The sequence below is a fragment of the Geospiza fortis genome, unplaced genomic scaffold, assembly GCF_000277835.1.
Source record: "Geospiza fortis unplaced genomic scaffold, GeoFor_1.0 scaffold75, whole genome shotgun sequence".
Taxonomy (NCBI): Eukaryota; Metazoa; Chordata; class Aves; order Passeriformes; family Thraupidae; genus Geospiza; species Geospiza fortis.
In genome coordinates this window covers 3,952,796-3,980,010 of record NW_005054360.1, presented here as the reverse complement: position 1 = coordinate 3,980,010, position 27,215 = coordinate 3,952,796, and the positions used below count along the sequence as shown (strand labels likewise).

At 37.9% G+C, this 27,215-nt stretch overlaps 1 protein-coding gene across 1 annotated transcript in view; it reads left to right on the top strand.

Annotated features, from left to right (window-relative positions):
• The window catches only part of PARD3 (par-3 family cell polarity regulator), a 397,383-nt gene extending 386,487 nt beyond the window's left edge, over positions 1–10,896 (top strand). The window contains exons 23-24 of the mRNA XM_031059323.1: positions 5,260–5,387; positions 8,786–10,896. Of these exons, the coding sequence (XP_030915183.1) occupies positions 5,260–5,387; positions 8,786–9,179 (522 nt within the window). The 3' untranslated portion in view covers positions 9,180–10,896. The remainder of the gene's footprint in view (positions 1–5,259; positions 5,388–8,785) is intronic.
• Positions 10,897–27,215: the final 16,319 nt, after the last annotated feature.

The window sequence follows — 27,215 nt, the reverse complement described above, 5'->3', positions numbered from 1 at the left end:
TTTCTTATCCCTCTAGTCAAGTCTTTGACCTTCTCAAAGCCATACTAAATTTTAAATAGTCTAAGATTCTTTAGGAAACATTTTTATTGCTATAACTTTGACCATAGCATATTAATATTACCTGAAAAAATGAATAACAGACTTTATTCAAAACAAACGTTGTAAAGTTTATATCAGTCTGTAAATTATGTGGAATTACTCAACATATTAGTGAGAAAGAGAAGTATTGTAATAATTCTTTCTATTATTAATCCATTTCAAGCATGTATTTTAGGATATTTTATGCAAGATATTAGGCAATATCTAACAGAGTATTGCAGTAGACAAAAACCTTAGAAGGTAAATTGCAGTTTCTCCTATCTCACAATCTCTTTCAGAGAGGAAACCAAAATTATTATTATAATAATTTTTAGGAAAGTGTATCCACAGGTGATTTCCCTTTACCTGTGTAGTTAATATCCATTTTATATATCAAATCTGCAAAGGATTTAATAAAATACCAGGAATTTTTGCTACAGTTTAGGCTCTAACTTCAACATTTTTTATTTTTAAATTTTTTACCCACTAGCTTTAATCTACTGATATATTTGAAATTAAAAAATGAAGATATAAGATTTTAAAATGAAATTAAGTCATTTTAGTTAGTAAAAAAACATATTTATAGCTCACAGTGAGCATAAATACCTCAAGTAGAATTTCAGGGCTTAGTGGTTTGTTTCTGCCATACTGAAGATTTTCCTTCTGCTGCTCCTAATACAGAACAGAAATCATTGTTCCATTCTGCTCAGCTTCCTACATATACACCACAGAAAGGTACAGAAAGGGATGGGATTTTCTTATTACATGTTGCTTGAGTTAATACATGCACCTGTTGGCAATTTTTTAAAAGACATGCTGCAATATGTTCTGTTCACCATAGCAACATAAACACAAAGATGGAAGTAAAAATAGTTTTCAAGGACATCTCCCCGAGACACTGAATGTTTTTTATCATTCTGAATTTTGATATACACAGTTACTGGATTGTCTGTCATCTGTGCCAAGTACACTTACACATAAAGCAGGCAAGGTCATTTAATCTTATCTATTTCTAATTAGTGCTGCACTATGAGAACCACAAACTTTTGGGGGGCCTTGTGCCTGCCAAGTTCCCAGGTGAACTTGATCTTGGTTAAACACAGAGCTTAATCTAGAAAAAAAATTAGCACATTTATTTAAATAAAATAGTGGGGTTTTTTAATAAATGGGAAAGTACTAAGGGACTTGCTCCTTTAGTAATCTCCTTGTTAACTATTTCTTTATCAACCCAAAGAGTTCTGTGAGTCTGAGTAAGCACTTCTCCCAGCTTGTCCCTGTGGCTCTAGGCTGTCAGATAGGTGTGTCACTGCCATTGATAGATCTCCTGTCACCTGAACTGGTTGGGTCTCCCTGGAAAGCCCTGGATGGCCCCATGATCTCCTCTCTGTAATTCAGTGGCAGCTTTGATCTGTGCCATTCCTGAGGGATCCCTGCTGCCACCACACAGGACTACCCTGTGTGGTGGGTACAAATGCCACAGTGCAGGGACAGAAGCTGTGTGGGCAGCCCCTGGGATAGGTAGGAAAAGAGAGGAGGGACCTTTGTCCCTAAAATATCTTGCCCTACACTGCTGATAAGGGTCACTGCAACTTGAGGCACGAGGGTTACATGGTCTGTTACAGAGCTACTCTCTGTAACAGAACATGTAACAAAAAATGTTTGCATAAAGGGAGAAGGTAGAAACTTTAAACTTTGCAGCCCTGGTTTTAAATTAATGCATCTTTGGGAAGAGAGCTGTGTAATTTCATCTATCTTAAAGCACAGTTTTATATGCTGAATATTGTTTAACAATGCTGAATGCACTATCATTGCCACTTAAATGTATTGTGGAAGACATGAACATACATTTATTTGTATAACTCGGCCTTGATTGTTTTTGTGGCCTTGACCACATCCTAATTTAAAAGGTCAGTGCTTGTCATACATCTCTTTGCAAGCAAGGCCAGAGTTCTTATCAATTTGTTCTGTGAGGACCGAGCTGTTGCCAGCTTTGTTGGATGGTTTCAGGTTGTTATAATTGTATTTAGCCTTGTGTTGATATCAGTGTTATAATTACTGGGTTACGTGTGTTCCTTGTACACATTTTTTTGCTCTGTTGAAAGATCTGAAAATAGTGCAACGTTCTTTTTCTTAATTTTCTCCATTTTATGCTAACATAAGTGGACTGGGTATTTATATAGATGTGTGTTTAGGAATGGATTTTATTAAAATATATGTGTATAAAAGCATGCTATGAGAACTGAGACAAAATTACAAATTTGTTTTTGAATAGCAAAGTTACTTATTATATAAATATTTTTTGTTTAGTTACTTTAATCAACAGCACATTGACAAGGTATATCAGTGTATGAAGATTTGCATTTTACTGAGCAAGTGAAGGGTCCAAAAGGAATATGTTAAGTCTTTATATCATCAGAACCATTTATCAAGGGCATTCACAATGGTATCACTGAAGTTTTGAATGAAAAGTTTTGAAAGAAATGCCTTTTCATTAATAAGATGGTTGAATGTACCTGTCTATGTGTATATATGTTATGATATGGAATTTATGATTGCATACAAAGGGAGGATTTTTGTATCTCATTGACATATTTTTGGAAATGAGATAATAGATTCAATTATATGAACAGCTTATTGTAGATGTGAACAACATTCAGACTAAATATATGTCCTTTCCAGATTAGCTAAGTATTGCAAATCCTCTTAGTTTAACAGGGCATACCTTCAGTAAATCAGATAATGGATTTGAGATGTTTGCCTTTAGACCCATCAAATTATAAATGTCGTCCATTAGATGAAATTCTTTCTGAACTACAGAGAATCCAGACCTGACTCTCAGATCCTGTCATTCTGGCCATGCACTACAGCAGGCAGACAGGAGGGACAGCTCCTGCCTCTATTGAACCATTGGTTCCTCTGTGCATTAAAAAGAAATATCTCTGAAGTTACATTTTGATCTTAGTCCATTCATACTCCATTAGGACTTTCAGAGCCTCTGTCACTTTACTGCAGGCTTTTGTGGTAACTTCATCTCTCCACACATGTGTGTGCTTTCTAGGTAAAGCATTTTATTGTCCTGTATAAACCTAAACTGAGCAGCAGCTCAATCCTATCTCCACCTTTTTGGTGATTTAACCATTCTCTGTACTGTCAAATTCTTTAATCCATTATATTTACAGCCAACTGAAAAAAGTGAAGCTGTTTTCAAATAAAGAGAAGCAATTCTGATTTCATATCTTATCTGTGATAACTACTTTCTCACATATGACATAATGTAGCTGCAAGCTTTCCAATGTTGTTCAAATGAAACCCATGAAATTAGGAGATTGGCTGTAAAATCTTAGTTTAAATGTTTTTAATCTTTATGGGGGAGTTGATATGGGAACTTCTGAGTTTCCCTCTGGTTTGCTGTAAGCTGCTTATAACCACACAGCAGAGAATTCACAAATAAACCCTATGATTTTCAGGTAATCACTCCCTTCCATAAGCTGAGCCCTTCAATAAAATACCAAATGTCAGAAGACTCTCAATAAAGTCAAGAAAGTTAGAAATGTTGACATATGCAATAACTGAAACGCTGCTCTGTATGTGTAGCCCTTATTTAATATAGTAGGAAATCTCTGTGGGGGTTGTTGGTTTGGACATACATATGTACAGCTTATTCAACTCCAAGAAAATTTCCCACAAGGCTGACACATGATTCTGTTTTCTCAATTTGTTGCTTCATCTCACCATTCCTAAAGCATTTTTTCATTAGAAATGCTGTTTTACTGGGGTTTTTACAGAGTAAAAAGTAACCTCTTCTGAAATAGACATTACTGTTACATTCAGGATTCTCTCAAATGAGTTCACTGTTATTTCTAGTCTGTGCTTTCACATTCTGATTCTTTCACCCAGTAATCTTCTTATAATGGGAAAATTGTATCTGTTAAATTCTGAGCTGAGACTGATGCTTTGTTTGAAGTGCATTCTCATTGACAACAAACTTCTAAAAGTTGTACACCTGTTTAAAACTTGTTGTTTCTGGCTACTTGCAGGTACGTGACTATAGTCAGACACATGTCACAAATGACGACTCTAGATTCTAAAACATCTTCTATGTGCAAAGCTTTTGGAAAGCTTTTTTCTCTTGCATATATTTGTGAGCCAGCTCTTTCTGCTGCAGAAACTATAATGGAAAAAAACCCCAAGAGATGTTTGTTTTGAGGAAAAGCAGAGATAAAAAGGCAAAACATGCTTTTAAAAGTAAGTCTGAGACAAGCTGTTTCAGTCCCAGGCTCAGACTAGTGGTTATGCTTCCTAACCTCCCCATATTTAAACTTACACATTTTGAATAGTACTGGTAATTTTAAGGAGAAAAAAAATAATGCTCTGTTTCTTTGTAGGCAAAACCTTATTAGTAAAACAACAAGAAAAGCCCATAGCATTCTTTGATTGTGACACTTTATTTTGCAAAATGAAATCACAAAATCTGAAGAAATTGATAGGTATCTCTACAAAAGTAAACTTTTCCATGGTCCAAAGTTTGAATCCTGCCATTCTGTCCCCTCTCGACCTGTAATACTCTCTATTGCCAGAAAGACCATCCATTTTCACTTGCTTTTAGTATTGGCTTCAACGTTTCAAATTGTCACTTCATCAAGATCCTACTCAGAGATACAGGAGTCCTCATTGTCCACAAGAGACTTGCTGAATTTATCTATTTGATCATATTGAACCAGAAAATGTTTTCCCAGTCTTTGGGCCAACTGAAAAATAGGATGGTTCCACTAAGGCAGAGCATCACTTGAGTGTTTTGGCGAGGTTCAAAGGAGCTGCTGTGCTCCTTCCCCCCCTCAAATCCTGAGGGGGGTGTAGAACTTAGCATTAGCATGGCTAGGCCAACTCAGAGTCTGAAAATCTGTTCCACTGACTTAATTTAAACTATAGTGTTGCCACAAAAGCATAACCCATAATCTGGATGATTCTTTGTTTGTACATCTCAGAAATAGTAGGTCAGAAACAGAATTTGTAGCACAGGCCACTGTTACAGGTCAGAATTTACCCTAATTATTGTGCAAGAGCTGCTCGAACTGCATGTTAAAACAAGTATGGCTGTATTTGTACAACAGCAGCTTAAATGATACCTCTTTGGTGGGTGTTTTTCTGCTTTGTTTAAGACACTTCCATTTTGTTTTGTAGCCAAACACCAAGACATACTCACAGAGTGGCAGGCACTCCGTGTCAGTGGAGGTCCAAATGCAGCGGCAGCGGCAGGAGGAACGGGAGAGTTTCCAGCAAGCCCAGCGCCAGTACAGCTCCTTGCCCAGGTATGGGAACCTCCAAAGCTCTGTGTGCCTAGGAGCCTGCAGCTAATTGCATTTGTGGTGGAAAATGTCAGACTTTGTGCAGACACTTTTGTTCAGCATTGATATCAGGTGGAATGTATTCACTGTGGAAGAGGCATAGAATTTCTTAAGTGAGAGCATGTGATCACTGAGAATTGCTTCAGAGAATTTCTTCAGAGCTGATTTCAGGGGAATTTGATGACATTCAGCACCCAATAGAATTGAAATATTGAAACAAGCCTATTCTTTGTGGGACACCATCCAGTTTAATTTTGTGCAATTACAAAAGTCTCCTGAGCATGACATGAGGTGTCCCATTTTGACATGTCAGATGATTTTTTTTCTCTTGCCTAATTCCTTACTGGGTAGAAATTCTATCTGTGAGATGTTACTATGGAAAAAAATTAAAAAGAGGAAAAAACCATCAAGACCTCCAACAAAAAAACATGGAACTGAGAAAATTACCCAGGAAACCAAAGGTCTTCAAGTTTGCATATACACATTTTTTAATAGATGTAGAATGCTGAAAATTAATTGATTTTTGTGTAAACAAAGGTATGTTTTTTTTAAATTGTAGGTGTTTTAAAGGAGTAGTTGTTTGGGCAAAATGGCTTTTACTTGATATTTATTTTAAGAATTAATAGAAGTTTAGCCAGCTTGTATTACAAATTAACTCTCATAGTTAAGCATTATGCAAATAGTCTCTGCATTTTGAAATATCAGCAATGGTTGAATGGAGAATAATTTACACCAGAGCTTGGTGTCAAATTGCTTTTCAATAAGGCTATATTATTTTTCATGATTTGTGTGGAAATGGTGTGGAAAAAAATTTGTTGTGACAAGATATGTTTTACCAGGTATAATTCTTTTTTTGGAAACAAATATAAGCCTTATAGCAAAGTTATCTAGCCATGAACTCTTATCTTAGCAGTATCTTTGAAAAATAAAAGAGTTTCAGATTTTCAAATGCTTTAACACCTTTCAGTGTAAAATTTTTCTGTTAAGTTTGGAAGGTGGGAAAGGGAAATGTAAAGTTCCTGTGTTTTCTGAGATTGTTAGTTTCTCATCTTGAAAATCTTTATATCCCCTCTTCTTTTTATCTCTGCCTTCCTTTGGAAGTGACCACACCTATTAATGCCATATTGTTTTTCTTAAGAAATTCTCTTTCAGTTATGCTAGCCCCACTCAACCATGTTCATTTCTAGTTTTAAAACTATGATGCTTAAAACTTTCTTCCCCTGTTCACCAGATCTGGTAGCATTTAAAAGTTGGAATCAGTTGCAGTGCTGTTCAGTGGCAGAAATTAAAAACTCTAAGGTGAAAATTAATCTACAAGAAAATTAATCAACAAGAAATATGAAAAATAGATCATAAAAAACCTTATAGAAATGCTTGTTTTGAAAAGAGTTACTGAGAACTTTACTCAAGGTGGTTTTCAACATGAGAAATGGCTAGCAATCTAGCAATGCACATTACTGTGTAATTAATGATAATTTAATGGATTAGTTTGAGCTCTCTGGGTGTTTCTGCTGTGCTGAGAGCAGACAGAACTGCAGGGCTAACGTTCAGCACTGTAAATACCACAGTACTCCTGTAACAACCTGGGGCATTGAGTTCTCCAGCTTTACAAACTGTTCCTACACTGTGACTGATCTTTAAAGAAATCCTACTGTTAATCTGAAAACTAGGGCCCAAGCTTAATGTTGCAAGCATGATTTTGTAAGGATTGAAGTTCGTACACTGGCTTCATTCTTGAGCTTTGTTGCCTTTCATCCTGTGAATTCTCCAAGAGCCTCCTATTTTTTCCCCTTTGCACATTCAGATCTTTAGTACTGAAGGCAAATAAACTCTTGAGTCAATTTTAAAGGAACTTCCCAGAAAGACAGGGAAAACATGCCAACTAATTTTGAACAAGTACCAGAAACCAGTCAGTAAATTAAATTGGTTCAACTAGTCATCCTCTTGTCCCATGTGAAACTGTAAGAGCAAGGTTTGACTCCATGTTAATTTTGTATTACTTAAAATTTATCTTGCTCTAGATCAGGAACCTGACAGTTTCGTAGCCTGCAGAGGTTTGTTCAATTTGCTCTTGTTCCAGGGAGTGATAAAACATGACTCAGAAGCATTGTTGCTTTGGCAAAGTTGGATGTGAGATTACCAATAACAGCTATAAAAATTTTGTAAGAATTTACATTATGTTGTAACTTTTTCTGCAATAATTCACATTCATCTTGCATAATATTTTTCATCCAGAGGCCTCAGAAACAGTTATGAAATAAGGTAGATATGGTAATTTTCAAATTATACATGTAGAAGGAAGATTGCAAAAACATTAGGTGACTTTTTCCTTTTAGTAATGGTAAAAAATTTTCCAGTCCTCCTGTCTCTCCACTGTATATTCATTGGATGAGGCCACACTGTCATACATGATGACATGAAAAACCAAGCCATATATAAACAACTAAATTATTTCTTTATTGATTTATGTCGCAATATATTTTATTTTATTGCTTGATTCTCATACTCTAATTTTGATCTCAAAGTGGATATCTCTTTTGCTGCAGCACAAAATTGTTTTACTTTATCACCACCAATCTTATTTTAAATTCATACAAGCATCTAGCAGTTTGATAGTAAATTAAAGTTATTTCAAAACCATAATCTGTCTTCAAAATAATGTGGTGATTTATTGTGAAAAGAGATAAGAATTTGTAATTCCTGTGTGTATTTGGCCTATTTATCTACTCCCTGGAGCCAAAAAATGAGTAAAAAATGTTATCTCTGCCTCTTCTTTTATGAAAGCTATAGCAGACTGGGAAACACTCCTTATAGCACAAAATTCCTTAGTTCTGGACATGGGCGGAAGAAACTGGAACTACCTTTCAGTAATGGGCTTTCTCTTGTGACTTGTGCAGTGTTAGGGCAGGTGTTTTAAGGACCTGCCTGTTGCACTTGATTAAATAATCAAGTGTCAGTCTAGATTCAATGAGTGACTGTACAATTGCTGGCTGTTACCTGCATTCTTAGGAAGCACAGAAACACCTATGGTCTTTCTTAGTCTGCAACTGAATTGTAACACTTTTCTTGAGAACATGAGGGTAATTGTAGCTGGATGGGTTTTTATGGCATATTCCTCCTGCAGAGGCCTAGAAATATAGTTCAGGTCTCTAGCAATTGTTCTCCCAACAAAAGAGATAAGAAATCATTTTGGGGCAGAAGAGAACTGTGACTCTAGAAAGTGACTTCTAGAGAATGCCATCTCTGGGGAAAAGCTGAAGGCATTGGCAGAAGCTGCCTTCTTTCCAGTGATTGTTGTCAATAACAGTCAAAGGTGAACCAGAACATTTGTCTTAAAACCCTTTTTCTTTTTTTTTTTTCAGGCAAAGCAGGAAAAATGCCAGTTCTGTATCTCAAGACTCCTGGGAGCAGAGTTATTCCCCTGGAGAAGGGTTCCAGACTGCAAAGGAAAATCCCAGATATTCCAGCTACCAGGGATCAAGGAATGGCTATATGGGGGGACATGGCTTTAATGCCAGGGTGATGCTAGAAACACAAGAACTTCTCCGTCAAGAGCAGAGGCGGAAAGAACAACAACTGAAAAAAAAAACTTCTTCTGAAGGGCCTAGCAACTATGACTCGTATAAGAAAATTCAGGACCCTAATTATGCCCCTCCTAAAGGTCCTTTCAGACAAGATGTACCGCCTTCACCATCTCAGGTAGCGAGGCTGAACAGATTGCAAACACCAGAAAAGGGAAGACCGTTCTATTCTTGAGGTGAAGAAAAGGAGGATCAACTTACCATGCAATAAGGAACATTTTCATATAAAGACTTCTATTTTGAAAACTTTTTACGCTGATGGTACTAAGGAATATATCCGTTTTCTATTTCAGTGCCTTTGGAAATCTGGGCAAAGCATTGGTGGGCCTTACGTCTTTGCCGTTCTGTCCCAAGTGTTGAATCCATGGAAGGGCATTCCATCATTTGACAATCATAGTGGAAGTGAGCAGTGCTGTCTCTGCCTTCCCAGTTCTGTAGCCCAGTCCTGTAGCTGTCAATGGCTTTTTGCTAGGATTTGTTGTAATGTGTTTTATTTTGCAGTGACTTATTACACCACCATGCAGCTTTGTGGCATAAAATTAATGAATTTGAGGTTGAAGGAAGCATTGACATGTCCTGTATTATTTCTCTTGGGTCAGAAGGAGGTGTACATATCGCTCTTGAGTGGATAAGGCTGAGCTCTACTCTGAATTGCAGTTGGAGTTCTGATATGTTTTATGGTGGAGTCATTACCAGTCTTTGTTGATCAATATTTAAGTGTCTATATGCTGAAAAACTATCCTTCTTCTATTATGCACATATGCACTCTTTTTTTTCTCTCTCTCCCCACTCTGAGCTTATTAAAAAAGCCTTTACCCTGACTCATGAGGAAAACAATATTAAGCTTTCAGTTATCCTGAGAATCCTGTTCCAATTGCCTTATAATCTTAATGCACAGTCCATTACAAATGAAATAACTGGAGAGAGATTATTTATACAGACACGGGGAAGCCTTTGATAAGTATATTTCACTATTTTATTAAAGATGGGAAATTATGAACACACATGCAATTGAGTTCTGCTTTGCTTTGCTTCTAAATTAATTTGGTCATACGACATTTGTATCTAGGAAGAGACCTAGGGAGGGCGTCATGTCAGCTCATCTAGTACACAGTAGTCTTTGGACAAATTTTGGAGATAGCTCCAAATAAGAGCAGAGGAAATCAAAGTTTTTCTTAGGATCAAATACCTGTAAAGAGAACAATTCCCTCTTTTTCGGCATTGTGAATCTTTGTGGACAATTTCCTTTGTGCTTCCATATACCATATTGTTACATCGTGATGCTACATTAAAAAGAAACCTTTAAGTACATGAATGAAAGATAAATGGAGACAAGCTGTTACACATCATCCTGAAAACATGTCAGTATCCAAAAATTACTAAAGAAAATGATTGCTCTAGCAGAGAGTAATATTTGAATGTGCATATGGGATATGAGAATTTCTTTTGCAGCAGCTGTTTTTCTGTTTGTTGGTCTGAACTTCATGTATTGTAAAAAATATAGCTGGGTTGCTGAAGTGCCTGCAAATCCTGATGTGAAAAGGCTTGAGAATGGATCTCAGCATATTGTGTAAAAAAGGAGAGAAAGCAAGAAAAAAAATCATGTATTGCGTGATTTAAAAAAAAAGCCTATTTTTTTTTACTGGCACATTTTATTTTTGCGCCAACTCATTTCTAGAATGTATGTGAAATATCAGCACACATATCTGTGTCTTTTATGCCTGTTTGTTAACAGTTTTTGTTGTTAATAATGTACTCCATGTTTAAAAGTTCTTATTAGTGTAAGCACAGTGACATTGGATGACAATAGCTTTTTTACACAGAATTTACAAAACTGTGTGAAATGGCTTTCCTTGTACATATGAAATTTAGAATAAAAGGCTGTTTCCATCCTTGTCTTGGTATTGCCTGTAGACCCCTATGAAAACTGCTGCAGACATTGAGTTCAAAAAATTCCTAACAGATGTTTTTTTATACTATTCCTAATGGTTTGTGTGTCATCCTGTGAACAGAGAAGAGAAGAGAAGAGAAGAGAAGAGAAGAGAAGAGAAGAGAAGAGAAGAGAAGAGAAGAGAAGAGAAGAGAAGAGAAGAGAAGAGAAGAGAAGAGAAGAGAAGAGAAGAGAAGAGAAGAGAAGAGAAGAGAAGAGAAGAGAAGAGAAGAGAAGAGAAGAGAAGAGAAGAGAAGAGAAGAGAAGAGAAGAGAAGAGAAGAGAAGAGAAGAGAAGAGAAGAGAAGAGAAGAGAAGAGAAGAGAAGAGAAGAGAAGAGAAGAGGAGAGAAGAGAAGAGAAGAGGAGAGAAGAGAAGAGGAGAAAAAGGAAATAGGAAAGGAAAATAAAAACAGAAAAGAAAAGAAAAGAAAAGAAAAGAAAAGAAAAGAAAAGAAAAGAAAAGAAAAGAAAAGAAAAGAAAAGAAAAGAAAAGAAAAGAAAAGAAAAGAAAAGAAAAGAAAAGAAAAGAAAAGAAAAGAAAAGAAAAGAAAAGAAAAGAAAAGAAAAGAAAAGAAAAGAAAAGAAAAGAAAAGAAAAGAAAAAAAAGAAAAAGAAAAGAAAAGAAAAGAAAAGAAAAGAAAAGAAAAGAAAAGAAAAGAAAAGAAAAGAAAAGAAAAGAAAAGAAAAGAAAAGAAAAGAAAAGAAAAGATAAATAAAGATAAATAAAGAGAAAAGAAAAAGTTTACAGCCCATCTGAGCACCTGAAGGCTGTCCTCAGAGGCAAAAACCACATTGTTTAATGTGTTGTGTTATTTTAGGCCATACCTATGACATTTAGGAGGCACATTTTTAAGACTCACCTCTGTGGCCAAAATCTTCTTTTCTGTAGTATATAGTCCTTTGCCCAAAGACAGAACTGTCAGAAGGACACCCACTGCAATCTGGCCCAATCCAGGCATGTGTTTGGAACCCCCTCTGCATTTTTTCTGTGTTTTGGGGTCTGATGGGAGCCCTTCACAGGAATGTTGGCATGGTGGAAAATGGCAGAAGGCAGATTTATGAATAAAGCAATATTTACAGTGCCAATAATCCTCTGTTTCCCCTATTAGTATTGGAGCTGAGTCTGGTTTTCTCCTTCTTCCCCTCATTTCTCATTTTGTTGGTTACTGCAGGAATGTCAATCATGATTCTGTGTATGCATGACATAAAGGTGTTGCCATGGCAATAACAGTGTCAAATTATTCACTGTGACTTTAGCGTGGGATCTCAAGGGGAAGAGCAACAGGAGCTGTAGGGTGGACAGGCAGCTTTCAGTGCCCAAATAAAGGCAGGACTTAAATTGTAGTGTTTTGCATTTGGGCATGGGGAAATAATTGCATTTGCAGTTTTGTAGGCCTTGCTGTCTCATCTTCTGACTGCATTCCCAGATTACATAGTTTGTAATTTCTGCAGATTTACTTGCACTGGCAAATAATTGCAAGCACTAAAAAAATGCATCCACAGGAATAGAAAACAGGTTGAAGTCCTTTTCAAAACAAGGCCTTTGATAAACTGTTGTAGGAAAAAGGGCATGTGTTTGGAAAAGTATGAAGTACAGGATGTTTTATGTTTGAGGATGGCATATGTTAAAGTTTACTCTTCTATGAAACTCCTCTTCAAGGTGTTAACAATTTACCATAATTAGATGTGTTCATGAAAGAAGGCAGATGTTCTCTTTGGGCTGTGTCTGTGTTATGTTAGTAAAGAATAAGGTCTTTTTCTGGCTTTGTCACCCTGTCTTCTTCCTGACATAGTGTAGACAGGATTTCTAATATTAACTCCCATAAGCTGCAGAGGGTGATAAGGAAGTGGGAGGGAGATATTTTAATAGAAAATGACCTTTAGTTCTGCCTAGTGAATAGATTCAAAAGTTAATTGAGCTAACCACATTACTGCAGTAATTTGTTTGTGGATGCATTACCATTATGAGATTAAGTCTGTAATATTAGTATATTTGAGAATGGTCACAGGACAGACTGTAAGGGAGCTCACAACATCAAGGAGTGGGTGTACAGCTTGCACATTTTGCTCTGTTGAAACCCTGAGAAAACCATCTGCAAAGCCTCCTGCATTTTATCAAAATAATTTGTTAATGCTATTGAAATTCCTTGGGAAAGTTTAATATTACTAATGCAGAATACTTTTGCCTTTCTCAAAAAACCTATTTCCCCTCTTCTTATGGGCCTCCTTGGAAGCATGAGTGCAACCCTAGTGAGTTATTGTATGGGCCAGATAGTTTAATGCATGCTTTGAGAACTCTGTCATCAAAAACAGTGAAAAATGGCGTAGAGCCCAGCTGAACATGGCTGGAAAGTACAATTGCCATTCATTGCTGGCAAACAGCTGGAAGAACAACAAAACAAAATTTAAGCCCATCATGACTGTAGATATGTGGCCATGACTGTAGATATAAGGCCTGCCTTTCAAAGCTGCGCTGATGTTTCGGTCACGTTCTCTCTGTTAATGAGTATCTGCAACACTGCATTTATCTGTTCTGGGTATTTTGAGAAGGGGAGGGTTTGGCCAGACAAGGAAGTGATGTGCCAGATTAGCAGTGTTGGCTAAACATAGGATATTCTTGAGTAATTCAAACCTTTGAACTTGGGTTGTTGAGACTTAAAGTGAATTTGGCTATTGCATGTCCTGGCTTGCAAGACTGTTTTCAAAATATTTCCTAATTCTATTTGCTGTGCCTGACTGTTTCTACATCTTTCTCTCCAAAGTCCTCAGTCTAGTTAATAATAAGCATTGTAAGGAATCTGTCAGGAATGCAAATGCAGAAAAAGACCTCATCTATTTCTTATGCTGCTGTTGTGCCATTCCATCCTAGCCTTCCAGACTCAATTTAAAATTTGACTTTAGCACGGCAGAGGAATGGTGAGGGTCAGAAATCCACAATGGGGGCCAATTTTGTGAAAGTAGGGTTTGTGTGTGTGTATGTGTGTACATGGGAGAGGCACAGACTGGGTTAATTTGCCTTTAATTCATGCCCCTCTTCAAAAAATAACTTGTAGCATTTCTTCACTGTTTTTCCTATCTGTGCAGAAAGCAGCTATGATTTGATGCACATGGTCATTGTTTCATGCCTCCTTGTAATCTCTTCTATTTTGTATCAGCATCATACTCTTTTACATCTGCTGATTAATTCTCTTGCATTTATTTGTTTCTCTAAATGACATGCAATTCATTCATATCCTAGGCTACTTCTTGCCAGTGATTGATTTTTCTCTCTTAGATTTGTAAACCTATTGTAATACTTTTCTCTCCTTATGAGTAGTATTATCTTTTGTAATTTACACTTTAATCAATTTTAAAAACTGAGACTGGAAGCTTGAGTTGGGATTACACAAAAGCAGACTAAAGAATATGGCTTTGATTTCTATTCTGTGTGCAGTGCACACTTCCTAGGCACTTACAGGGAGTGGACAGAATACTCTGAATGAGATGAAGAAAAACATCAAGCCTCAGATCTTTGGAAGAAAAAAAAATTAGAGGAAGTTTGGAAGATATTTATGCCCACTGTGTTTTGTCTACTGTGAAAAAAACCAAAATTCCTTAGATGTGTCACTCTGCCTGACTGATGGTTTCAGAGCTCAAACTGACATGACTGTGGTTTAAAGGCAGATGGATGGAAGAGGAAGCCACTTGCACCATTCCAGAGGATGCCAGGACCTGCTTCCCTTGCAAATAGGCTCCCAAAATTCTGTTTTCAGATGCACATCTTACAGCAGCCTGAAAGTCTGGAATGAGCTTACATTCACAAACAGCTCTCAGTGGAGTGGCTGCAGTGACATCTGTCAGAGAGGGATACATGACAGCCACAGGTGATAATAGCTTCAGGAATTAGATTTTAATCTGCTTGTTTGTTGGGGTAATCCTTGTCTTAGAAAATTAAGGAAAGAAATGAAGAGGGAGGGAGAGGTGTAAAATGTGAGTAAAAAGGTTCTCCACTTCCCTTACACTCTTGTCACTGTTGCAGCCACTGGGATTTGGTTGCCTTTTCTTCTCCTTTTTTGCCCCAAAGGCATAAAAAGGAATAAACTAGATAGCAGTAACCTCAGCACAAAACTCACCACTGTCCTAGAGAGTCACTCTATCGTGTAGTGCATAAGATGTGAATTAACAAGGCGACAAGGAGAACAACGTTACTGTCCTTCTGTTATTTCCTCTGTGGGTTTCCCTGGGGTGTGTTTAGATTGTCAGTCCTTTGGACAAGGAGCTGTGTTTATTTTTTATCTATAGAACAGAATAGTATTGTTGGCAATAAAAGCCGGTGACTATTTGGTGGCAGAGGGGGAGTTGATGTGAAAAGAGTTTTTTAAAGTTGATATATATGGACTTTTGCAGCAGGTGCACAATGTATTTGTAGCTGTAATTACATTCTCATTTATAAGTACAGTCCATATTGCAGGGCTCTTTGCTACAGTTAAAATGAGTTTCTCAGGTCTCTTCTTTTATCTAAGGCACCACTTCTTTAAAGTTTTTAGAGAGAGTGAAAGAAATTTCTTGTGGAAATAGGAGACGCATTCCTGAAGTCACTGTTTGAAGACTGAAAACTATCAAGAGGGATTTTAAGAGATTTGCAGGAGTTACAGCCTTCTGCCAGTAGCCCAGAATCATTATCACCTGTTTTCAGAAAGCTGGAGAAGACATTAGTTTTCACTGTTCCACCAACGTAATTCTTATTCCCACTTAGAATATGCTGAAGTCTGAGACCCCCTTCTGGGTACCCATCACATTTTATATCTTCCTTAGGAGCAAAGGCAAAGCCTTGTGATAGTTCAAATGTAGCCAGGCTATTAAAAGCCAGTAGGTTCTTAGGAACAGGAATGTCTTTGTCTAAAACTTTGCATCTAATGGTGGTGATGTGTGTTTTGCTCATTCTACCTAACATCTGTTGTTTCCTGCTGGTGACACACATCTCCCTCAGCTTTCTCAGTGTGTGGTACATTCAGGCTCTGCTCTGTGGTCCAGCCTAAACTGCAAGAACCATTTTAATAAGTGTTTATAAATAATATTAATGATAATTTATTACTACATGGTCAGTTGTTTTCTGAGCTATCAGCTACAAAGGAAGGGAGATTTACACATGAAGAACTACTTTTGCATTTGCAAAGGAAGTTTAAGGCTGAGAAGTCTTTTCTCACTTTGGCTTCTGAAACTCACTGAAGGTTACTATAATACATTGCAGCACAACACGGACTGGAAATGGCAATGTCTTGCTTTAGTGCCTGCTTGATGATTTGCAAAAGTCTGGTTTATAATCTGGACTGAGTTAATTGCAATTTTCCACATATTGTTCCTCACTTTGAGAACTGAATAAAATAATATTAAAAATTGAAACCACTAAACTATGCAACCTGTTGCTAGTCAAAAGCTCAGTCAATACTATAGCCGGTAAAGTAGAAATAATTTGTCTTTGCATATCTCATTCTTTTTTTATAAAATTAGGCACAGCATTTTTTATGAATAGTAGCATACAGAATTTAACAATTGCTCATTCTTTTTTTTAAGTCAGTTTACATGAATAATTTTCTCATCTTTATGCAGAAATTTTCTGAGTTTTTGTTGACTAAAATATTACTAATCTGATTTCCTATTAAAAAACTCATTTCCAGCATTGCAGAGCTGAAAGGTGCTACCAAGCATTTAGTCTTCAATTTACATACAACAAACCCTGTAATCTGATGGGGGATTTCACACAAGGATGGCTGCATGCAATTATGTGGGCAAAGGAAAAATTCCATCCAAGGATCTGCTCTACAACAATTTCATCTGTTGGTCTCCCATTAAGAGTTCTATTGTTAAATTGCTTATTGATGTGGACTTAAGAGTAGAAAAATCTACACAGTGTTGTCATGCCACGTTTTCAATGCTGTTTGCATTTTCCTTTTCTTTTTCCTTTTTAATTATAATTTGCATTTGTTAGAAAGGGACAAAGTAAACAGATTGGAATAATTCATTTGAGTTAACACTCATTGACAAGAAAACATTAAGCATTCTCCAGATGAAGCATCAGTCATGAAAGACAGAAGGATAATCCTAACATTACAGCTCAAGTAAATTAGTTTTTGGATATATATTCCAGCATTGCATGAAGCTGTACCAATTCTTAATACTGTCATAATAATATGCACTTTTAAATGCTGCCAGAAATCACGATTACAACAGAGAGAGGATTCACTGTTTGTGTTTATTAATGTGGGAACGTTGGAAGAGTATTTGATATTAAATGTCACAGTCTACAGTGATTGGAGCTAAACTGTAAAACTGGTTGGGAAGGTTTGTGCAGATAAATACAAATGGCAAACAGCGCTCCATGCTCTGCCATGGTGGAAGTATATTCTGGAGTTATGCCTCTGGCTGCACAGAACAAGTGCAACCTTGTGAACCTGGTGCCCCCCTTTGGAAAGGAGGTGAGAGGAAGTGGAGGGTGCAGGACCAAGGTGAGCATGAGCCTGAAGCCCGTTTGCCCCTTCTGAGTACAAAGAGGCCATTTGTACCTTGGCTGGCCCATTTTATTTCCCAACTCAGCTGTGTTTGTCCATAGGTGGGCAATTGGGTTGTGTTTTTTCTTAATTTGCTGAGAGTGTTGGCATACTCTGTGCCAACAGCACCATCACAATTCCTTCTTACAACCTTTGACTCAAAAGCTGGCAACATTTCTTTCAAACACAATGGAGGAAAGCAGGGCAGGGAATTACCTTGCCCTCTGTGTGTGTTAGGGAGACATTACCACAGAAGAAGCCTTTGCAGTAATGTTAATTTACTTAGCTGTTACATTTCTCTTGATTTAACTAGTGTGCTGTGAATTTCACAGCAGTTTTAGATGCAGGACTCAGGCTGGGAAGGAGCATCTGGAAACCTAACTTGTAACTCTGAAGATATTTGAAAAAAAAGTTATGGAGCAGCTGATTTATCTCCTAGGGTCACCATGAATGTTGTCCCAGTCCACGCTAAATTATAATTTAAATGTGATTAAGGATTAATCTCCCTCTAAATACTGTGTATATTTATTAAATGGTAATTTGCAATATTATGACATTTGATAGGTGATATTCAGATCCAGTTGATACAGTTTCAGCAAAGAGCTGAGAGAATAGCAAGAGCCCTTCTATTGTCTTGAGCTGGCATTTTGAGGCAGCAATGAAAGCAGTAGAGCTGGCAATGCAGTAACCTAATGCAGAACACAGGCTTCTTCTTTTGTTAAACATCTCCTCCTAAAAATGCTGGCAAGTACACATTGTTTCCTTATCATTCTTTCCTCTTGAGAGATTTCAATTCCATTTACCCCACAGGCCCAAATCCTCCCTGAACACACGAGTTAGACAGTAAGAAGGATTACCAGAAATAGCTCAGACAATGACCAAAAGCCATCTTCCGTGCCTTTTCTTTCCAGCCAGCCACCCAACGTTCATTATCAAGGGGATGAATACCATATCTGACTGCGTAATCAAAGTCCAGTGACCTGTCAGAGCAGGCACTCTCTAGCTGTTTCCCTTTGACTAGGCTTCAGTTCTGGCACCCTTTTAACCCAGATTTCCTGACACATTGTAACTTGTAGACATTTAAGGATACAACTGCTGAGCTAATTCGTTTTAGATTGTGCCCTTATAGTATATATGGCATATTTAGTGTCATGATTTCTAGTAAAATTGGAGCACCCTGATGCCAAAGAAATAGCATTTAATTTAAAGAGCACAAAAGAAGAGGGAAAGCATATTGAATAACAGAAATCTCTGCCCAGTTTTTCCAGCAATTTTTCTGCCTGTGATATTTGCCAGTACATTCCTGATGAATGTCTAAGGTAAAAATGACTGCTCATTTGGATCTTGAATGTCATTCAACATATGGAAAAAATACTGACTTTTCTTTAAATATAGTCCCACGCAGTCACCATTGAAAAATACTTTAATTTTTTTTTCTTTTCCCCCTCCAAATGCATTACTATGCGCTTAGTGGATTAACACTCAGCAAAGTTCAGAGAAAGTCATATGCGGTGCCAAAAGGGCACGTTCTCCTGTTGCAAAGTCTAAACCTAAACTCTGTTCCTTAGAGCCAACTCTAGATTTTGTAAAGAATGAGGGAGAGATTATTTTTAAATGATTTTCCATACAGTATGTTTCCCTTTTTCCCTCTTAACTGAGTCAAAAAAGAAGCACAGCTCAACACAGACATAATATGTTTTTTGTGGGTTGGTAAGGGAAAACAGAAGGGCTGATTTCACACCTTCAGGATAACTGTGCTACCAAAAGGGGTCCCAGAGCAGGTGCCCTGGCAGGGCCCACATATCTCTATGGTTGATTTGTCTCTGGGCTTAGAAAGCAGGAAAATTTCTATGAGGTGTCCTCTCAAGGTTTTTTCAGAAGGTTAGAGTCAAGAACTTCTCCATAGTTGTCCCAGATTTCTAAGTATTTTGATAAGGATTAAGTACTGAGGTGACTTGTTTTAACAATAGATTTTCTGCTCTTTTAGAGAGGACATCTCAAGAAAAAAATTCTGGGATTCCTTTTATATTTCTTGTCCTTTTCTTTCACAGAGGTGTGAAGTTGGTTACCTACCCAACCATTTTGCCCGAGGAGGATAAAAAGTGATACCTTTTGCAGCAGACATTCTGAGGTTCCAGAAATGAAAAATGCTATTTGTCCCATTTATTAGCCAAATGTGAAAATTTCAGAAGTCAGCCTCTGAGCAAGGAACCAAAGCCAGCAGCAAGCAGCAGACTGTCCCATGTATGGTGTTAGCACTAGACCTAGATCTGTCTAATAACTTAACCAACCGTGTCTTGGCATCAGGCCCTGGAGACTTTAGTTACTTTTTTTTAAAATTTTTGAACGGAATGAAAATTCAAATATTTAGTACTGATAGCTTCCTAATTGGCTCATTCTTGTAGTATTTTCAGATTAGGCTGTGCTTCTTGGCAAGCAGACTTTTATAGACAAGTTCTTCACAGCCAGAGTTGCATCCTTACTTAGTGTGCAGAAGTAATATTTCTTAGACATCTAGTTTATGTGACAGAGAAAAAGCATCATAAGCTAGTGAAAGTTATTAATTTTTAATATTTTATTTCAAATTTAAGGTGTGCAGTTGCTGGATAATGAAAAATACTTGGAAGCAAGCATTTGGGGGAACATGTACATGAATCAGAAGGATGCTTATTTTGTATTTTCACTTCCTATGATCTTCAGAAAATGCTGACTGCAGTCAGCAATGTTGGCAACAGTCCTTTTTCACAGAACCCCTGAAGTATTGCAATACTTCATTGCCTGCAACAGCCAGCCAGGCTTTTAATAAATTAGTCCTGAAGGTAGAGATAGATTCTGGAGAGATTCTGAGGTCAGAAGAGACTGCTATAATAATCTAGTTTATTACCTAACTTCCTTTTTAACACCAACTGTAGAATGTTGTTCAATACTTCCTGCATCAAACCCAGTTTGTGGCTGAAATCAAGAAAATCTTTCAGAAAGACATCCAGTTTATATTAAGGATGATAAGAGGCAGGGAATCTACCACATCCTTTGGCAGTGTCCTTAGTTTTTAATTGCTTGTATTGATAAAAATTTATCTTATTGTCAGTCTGAAGTCTGCTAACTTCATCTTTAATGGTCTTGCTGTGGCTTTTTGTTTGCTTACTTAAAGTCAAAATTACATAGACATAATTTTACACACTGAACATGACTCAGTAAGACCTGGGTTCCAAATGAGAAACATCAGCCTTGAGTCTCAGAAATTCTGATCATGGAGGAATGAGCACTCAGATGAGGGAGAGAGAGGGGAAAGGCAAACCCCAGAATGATGTTGTCTGCTGAATTTCACAGTCAAAAATAGAGACTAATTTTGAAAATCTGGCCCGTAAATATCACAAGTAAGAAATACACTTTTAAGATACTGGCTGCTGTCAGGTTAACATTCTCTTGATGCTTCAATATCTTCTTTTTAATGTTTTTTGGGGGGTTTTTGATGTTTCTGTAAGTAAAACCAGGCTCGTGTATCAAAGAGATGGTTTGCAGGCTGCCAGTCAGTACCGTGACCTAGAGATAATGCTTTTTCTATTTGATATAAAATCATGATGCATTGTCACCTTGAACCTCCCATCCTCTCATAAAGGGCTTTATTCTTATTTTCCCTGTTGAACACAGGCATTCTCATCCTTTTGTAGTCAAATCATAGGATCTGACTAAAGCTGTTTTCAAAGAAAGCAATGTATCTGGTAACTGAAAACCTAAATTTGATTTGAAAACAAATATAAATATTTTGTATTCTATTTTTTTTTTTTGTGCTGAGGACAAAAAGGAGAACAGGAACTTCAGCTTGAAGATTAAAGTCAAGATAAATGCCCAAACCAGAGCCAGTACTCCAAATCCATTTTTTCCTTTTCTTTGCTGCCACGTTTTTTTCTCTAAACTAAGAAGAATATTTGCCATTGCAGTGATAAAACTGTGAGCAGCAGAATTCAGTCACGCCAGGGAGAGAATATGATATTTTACATGAGGATGTCAAGGTAATGTCAATTAAAAAAAAAAAAGAGAGAAAGGGGGAAAAAAGAGGCAAAGAGTGACTTTTTAAATCTTTCTCACAGATCTTATCTATTCATAACCGAAATCAAAGCAACTCTGATTGCTCTATCAAGTGTAATATATAATTAAGGCAATTCAGTCCTAAGGTTTGGGGTTATCACAGTTCTTTTGACTTGAGTCACTGATTGTCTTAGTGAAAGAACTGATGGGGAGTTTTTTGACAGAGAGGTTTTCATCATAAAGAAAACCATCTGTCAAAAGGAAAACTTAACAGTGAGGATAAAGCCTGCAGAATAATCAATAGCCCAGGACTTACAGCACTTCCAAGAGCGTGGTAGTGCAAGTCCCTGCTCTCAGCTGGAGCAGTGCCCGAACCTTGGAGCTGCTGTCTGGCCAAGACTGGGCCGGGCACTCTCTCCTCTGGCCTCCATTTAAATTGCATTGCAACAAACACCCAGCTCCTGGGCTGCACATTCAGTCCCTCAGCCTCTCTGGCTGGTTTTGGCTTGGCCCTGGCACAGGAGTGAGAAAGGTTTGAAATGTTAAGAAAGCACTCTCTAACACAGCACATGTACCCTCTGCGATCCCTGTGAACTGGCCTGCCCTGAAGCTTGACCTCTGCAAGTCTCTTTGAATGTTCATTTTCCGAGAGGCCCAGAGCACACATGAATTCCTGCCTTTCTGTGGCACCCCTGAGACTGGAGGAGCTGGGTATGTGCTCACTCTTTCTGTGCTCATTCCCGCCGTCCTGAGCCGGGGTGTGAGCCGCACACAGATTTTCGTACCCTTTATCAGCGAGGGTGCAGACATTTCGAGGAAAGGATTGTGCTCGCCTCTTACACCTACAGTGTGCTTAAAGCTACGTGTTAGCACGATACAGTCAGGCTGAAAGGTGTTAGTGGCTGCCAACAGGGATGTTCTTGCTCCAAAGAAAATAACAATCCTCGTTAAAAATAATGGGCGTGCCAAGCAATCGGCCGGGCTACGGGAACAAAGCAATCAAGCCCCTTTATGAGGTAAAAGCAGCTGGTGGCTGAGGAAATACCAGCGGCACTTGGATGTGGCTTTACGACACAGGAGCTTTGCAGCAAGGAGCCGGTGGAGTTCGCTCCTTCCTGCCCTCCTCCCTCCCTGGCGCCCCTTCCCAAGGCTGCTGTCCCTTCCCAAAGCTGCCGCCCCTTCCCAAGGCTGCTGTCCCTTCCCAAAGCTGCCGCCCTTCCCCCAGGCTGCGGCCCCTCAGCGCTGGCTCTGCCGGGAGCTCCTCCGGCCTCAGCAGGGTAAACAGAGCAGAGAGGCCTGGGGGTCTGCGGAGCTGTGGCTGCTGCACCAAGAACCACTGACTGAAATAACATTCAATCTGTGGTCTTGTATTACATTGATTTCTTTTTTTCTTTTACGTTTCTGGTGGTTCAGTATGATTTTTTTTTTCATAGAGAATGGAAAGGAATAAAATAATGCCGTTTCTTTATTGTCTTTAGTGTAAGAATTTAGTGCCTCCCAACACATTTTACGGAATGTAGGACTGAGAAAAAGGAAATAATAAATTCCTATCCCAGCCCTGCTCCTTGCTAGGAGGTGTGTCTATCATGGGCACTCCACTCAGGCTAGGATTTACATTCTCTAAAGTTACTCAAAAGTGTGTAGGTTAAGTTACTCATATGAATGTATTTCTGAGTCAGCTGAGGGAGAACCGCCTACACAAAGAACTTCTGCCTTTCCTAAAAAAGGGTTCAAACCTGGGTGCTAAGATTGGCCTAGCCTTAAAGAAAGCCTATATGATTGACAGCTTTAGAGTATCGAAAATAGGTGTGATGAATTCCACCCTTTTAATCTCAAAATCCTGTCCTACTTAAATTTAAACCAAGATTACTTCATATTTCAGTGGGAAGAGGGTGTGTCCTTTACATGCCTCTTTAAGAGAATATCTTTCTCATAATTCAAGAGGAAAGCACACTAAAGTCCCTGAGAGGCCAGATCCAGATGAATACCTTTCTCCGTGTCCCATGTTACACTAGCAAGGGCTACACTGCTTAGTGCTCAGTGGAAAAAAAAAACAAGTCTCCTTGCTTTTTGGTAAATTCCTGAGCTTTATCTACCTCACAACTCTGGTACTTTGAAAATGTAGTTAATGTTTGTTAAATGCTTCCTAGGTGGAAGATATGAAAATCTCCCTGCTTGTTAATAACAAATGCTTAAAAGTGAATATTGAAAGCTTACTCCTAATCATATTTGCTACTGATGTATTATGGAGGAGATAGAAAACCAACAGAAATAATTACCAGCCTGACAAACCATGAAGCCCCAGTCAGAGAAATTGCACAATTCCAGCAGGAAACCATGTCAAAAAAAAAGAAAAATCAAATAAAGTCTTTTGTTCCAAAAAGTTATATTGAAATGCCCACCATCTGCTTTAACCTCCCAACAGTGAGGAGATTTGTCTGTAAATGTCTCCTTATCTCATCTCATTGTGCCCTCTAAATGGAAAAGCTATTTGCATCTAATAGAACAAGGCATGCCAATAGAAATCTCATATCTATTGGCAAGTTGTGTAATTCTTTATAGCTATATAGTAGATCCAGATGCTTTGGAAAGGGATATCTTCCTTCAGGAGTACTGCTGGAAGGAGCCTGGATTGATTCTCTCTGCAATTATAGATCAGACCGTGGTAATCACTAAAGACAGGGAAGCATTTTAATTCTGCATTGTGTAGGCTCATTCTTGCCTTTAAAAGCAAACAAACAAAAATCTATATATTTTTCTTGTCTGTGTAATTTTAGATGTATCATTAAAAAAAGTATTCAATGGGCTATTAAGGAAGTGTGTCCTGCAGACATTCCCAGTCTTCACACGACATTCAACAATTAAAATTATTCAAGGAAGATCCAGCTCAAAATTCCAATAAATAACTGCAGATCAAGACACTGATTGTCATTAGACTCTTCCCCCACCCCTCACTAATAAAACTTTGATACCTAGGTTAATCAACAGGCTGGTTGCTCCTCCAGAGCAGACCAGGAAAGCTGCCAGGTCGCTGGTGGCTGTTGCTCCACTGCATACACAGTTGCCTTTGTGTTCAGAGCCTGTGACTAGACACAAGTCAGACTAATTTGTCTTAATTCAGTTCAGTTAGAGGGGGGCAGGTTGTAGATGGGCTTATATTTAACATTCAGCAAATCAATTTATCATGAGCTTGTGGCTTTACAGGCACATCTTAAACTGACATAAGTAGATGGCCCATGCTGTGGCTTCTTCTGGCACACACAGATCCAATTCAGCATAATAGCATCAAGTCTCATTCGAAGATATTTGTTATAGTGTCTAAACTTTTAAGTGGTAATTATGATATTTAACAGTCTTTTAACCTAGATCTCTAGATTTCAGTAGACAAATTGAAGAGGGTTTGTCATCAAGATGCTTGGGGAACTGGTGTTTAATCTTATATCAACAGAAATGCTTAAGGAAACCAGAAGGTCTGTGGACATTTCATACCTGTTCCATCCACATTTTATTCTATTTCCCTGATGACTCATTCCATTATTTGAATGCAGTCATTGATGACAATGAGTTTAGTGCACACAAGTTCTTTAACTTTGCCCGATGCTTTCCCTTTTCAGTGGTATAGTTAACATAACATGTTTAAAAGCTATCAGCCTGACTCTTCCAAGTTATTTACCTTGGAGTATGCCCCTGCCACAGGGCAGTTTTGCTCTAACTTGCAGCCTCTGTAGAAAAAGAGAGCCCCAGTTGAGGATAGCATTCCCAGCCTCAAGAGAATGTAGCCGTGGAAAAAAATGATAGGAGGAAAAAACAGGGAGTGTTACCTTCTTTACTTAGACTGTCTGAGAAAATATAAGTATCACTGCTTTAAGTCTTGCCCATGTAGCATGAAATATGAGGTCTTTCCCTTAGATAAGTTACATATACAAAAAAAAAGTAATAGTGTATAGAATTTTCTGTGGGCAACTTTCTTATTTTGAGAAACCTTGAGTTCTGCTGTGTCTTTTAGAAAGTGACAGTTTGCTATAGGGAAAATACTGAATTCTACAAATAATCACAGAGTGTGCTAGATACAGTTTATTGGCTTGATCTTTCGTATTTAATTGATGTTTGCTATGAAAATAAAGTTCAGCCAAGCAGAAGAGAAAAAAAGTATGTTGTGCCACATTAATTTTAGTTGTACAAGCACATAAATGTCCATGTGATCATTCCATAGGCTAATTTCATACCCCTGAGAAAGGCTTAGTCTGGTTTTTGTTCCTGCTTAAAATTTCACATTAATAAATAAAATTGAATGTTCATGCTTTGCTGGACAGTCAAAACTCAATGATAAGAAATTACTACTACTTGTCTTGCCCACTCTGCCTTTATTTTCCCCTGGACACCTTCTAGGTAAGATGAAATACTGTGCCTCTGTGGCTTGAACCCCATGTTTTCTAAAATATTATAGAGAGGAATGCTTTTCAAATGGAAAGATGATTTTGCTGCTGCATTCCAGAAAAAAAAAATTGCGAACAGCAGCACAGAATCGCAAAAGAACAGGGGCAACATCATTTGACACAAATGGAAATCTTTCAGTTCACATCAATAGGCTTTAATCAGACCAGTATTTCCTCATTGCTTAGTTTTGTTTAGAAACATCCTTTAGACTTAGAGTGAGAACTAAGCCCTTCTCTCCCTCCCCCTCCATATTTATGATCCAGGCTTTTGTAACAGTAGCATTTTCCTGCAATGCCTGCAGAATACCAATGAAATATTTCTTCTCATAGTGACACATACAACCATCCTCGAGTGGGAGGCACTCTATTTACAATATCCTACTAGGCTCCCTCTTTAGCTTCCTTCATCTGTGTCTCATGGCTTATTACCAAATGCTGTGAGAACGCATGGAACACCTACACCTCACTAGAAAGACAAACTGAATGGCTTAAAACACACAGCCTTTCAATGACTGGCTCACAAATTATCACTTGGTGAACAGGGACTTTATTGCGCCTACACTCTTGTGCCAAATTCCGGCCAACAAAGTGACACGGTAGATAAGTTTAGATGAAGGTGTTTACTGGTGGATAAGACAATAAAAACCTCGTGACTCAAACGTTTTGAACTCCTGGACTTTTTCCCAGTGTCATTTTCTCTTTAAAAATGCAGCATGGAAGAATTATCCAGCAGCCACTCCGGCTGTATATGGATACTCTGTATATGGGGATTCTGTAATGCATTTTGTTTTTAAGCATTTCTAAGGGTGTTACTCTGGTAGCAGTCAGGGTTTCTGGAAATAATCAGTGAATCCCAAGTCAGAACAAAGGTGCTAATGTGGTACCAAGTTCCTGAGTAAATAAACAATTGCTAAACAAAGTCTTTTCAACAGCATTGCATGTCTGTGTCAACATTGTGTTTCCTCCTCGAGTCATCTGGTCAGCAGCACTCCAGCTACATGGGAGAGGTCTCCCACTTCCTACAGCTGGAGTTTTGTGTCAGAATATACCACTCAGGATTTCCTGTGAGCCACAGGAGTTGCATTTTTTGGCAGGATTACAGAAAAAAAGTCAGGTTAGAAAATCCTGATGGGCATATTTGAGGGGAAGAAAAGACATGAAACAAATGCTGTTTGTGCCAGCCTCAGTGTCCATTAGCTAGTCAGACATAGGAACATATTTGATCTTTATCACCCAAACACAGAGATACAGAATTTTAATACATGTAAAGGAATGCCTCAGATATTTC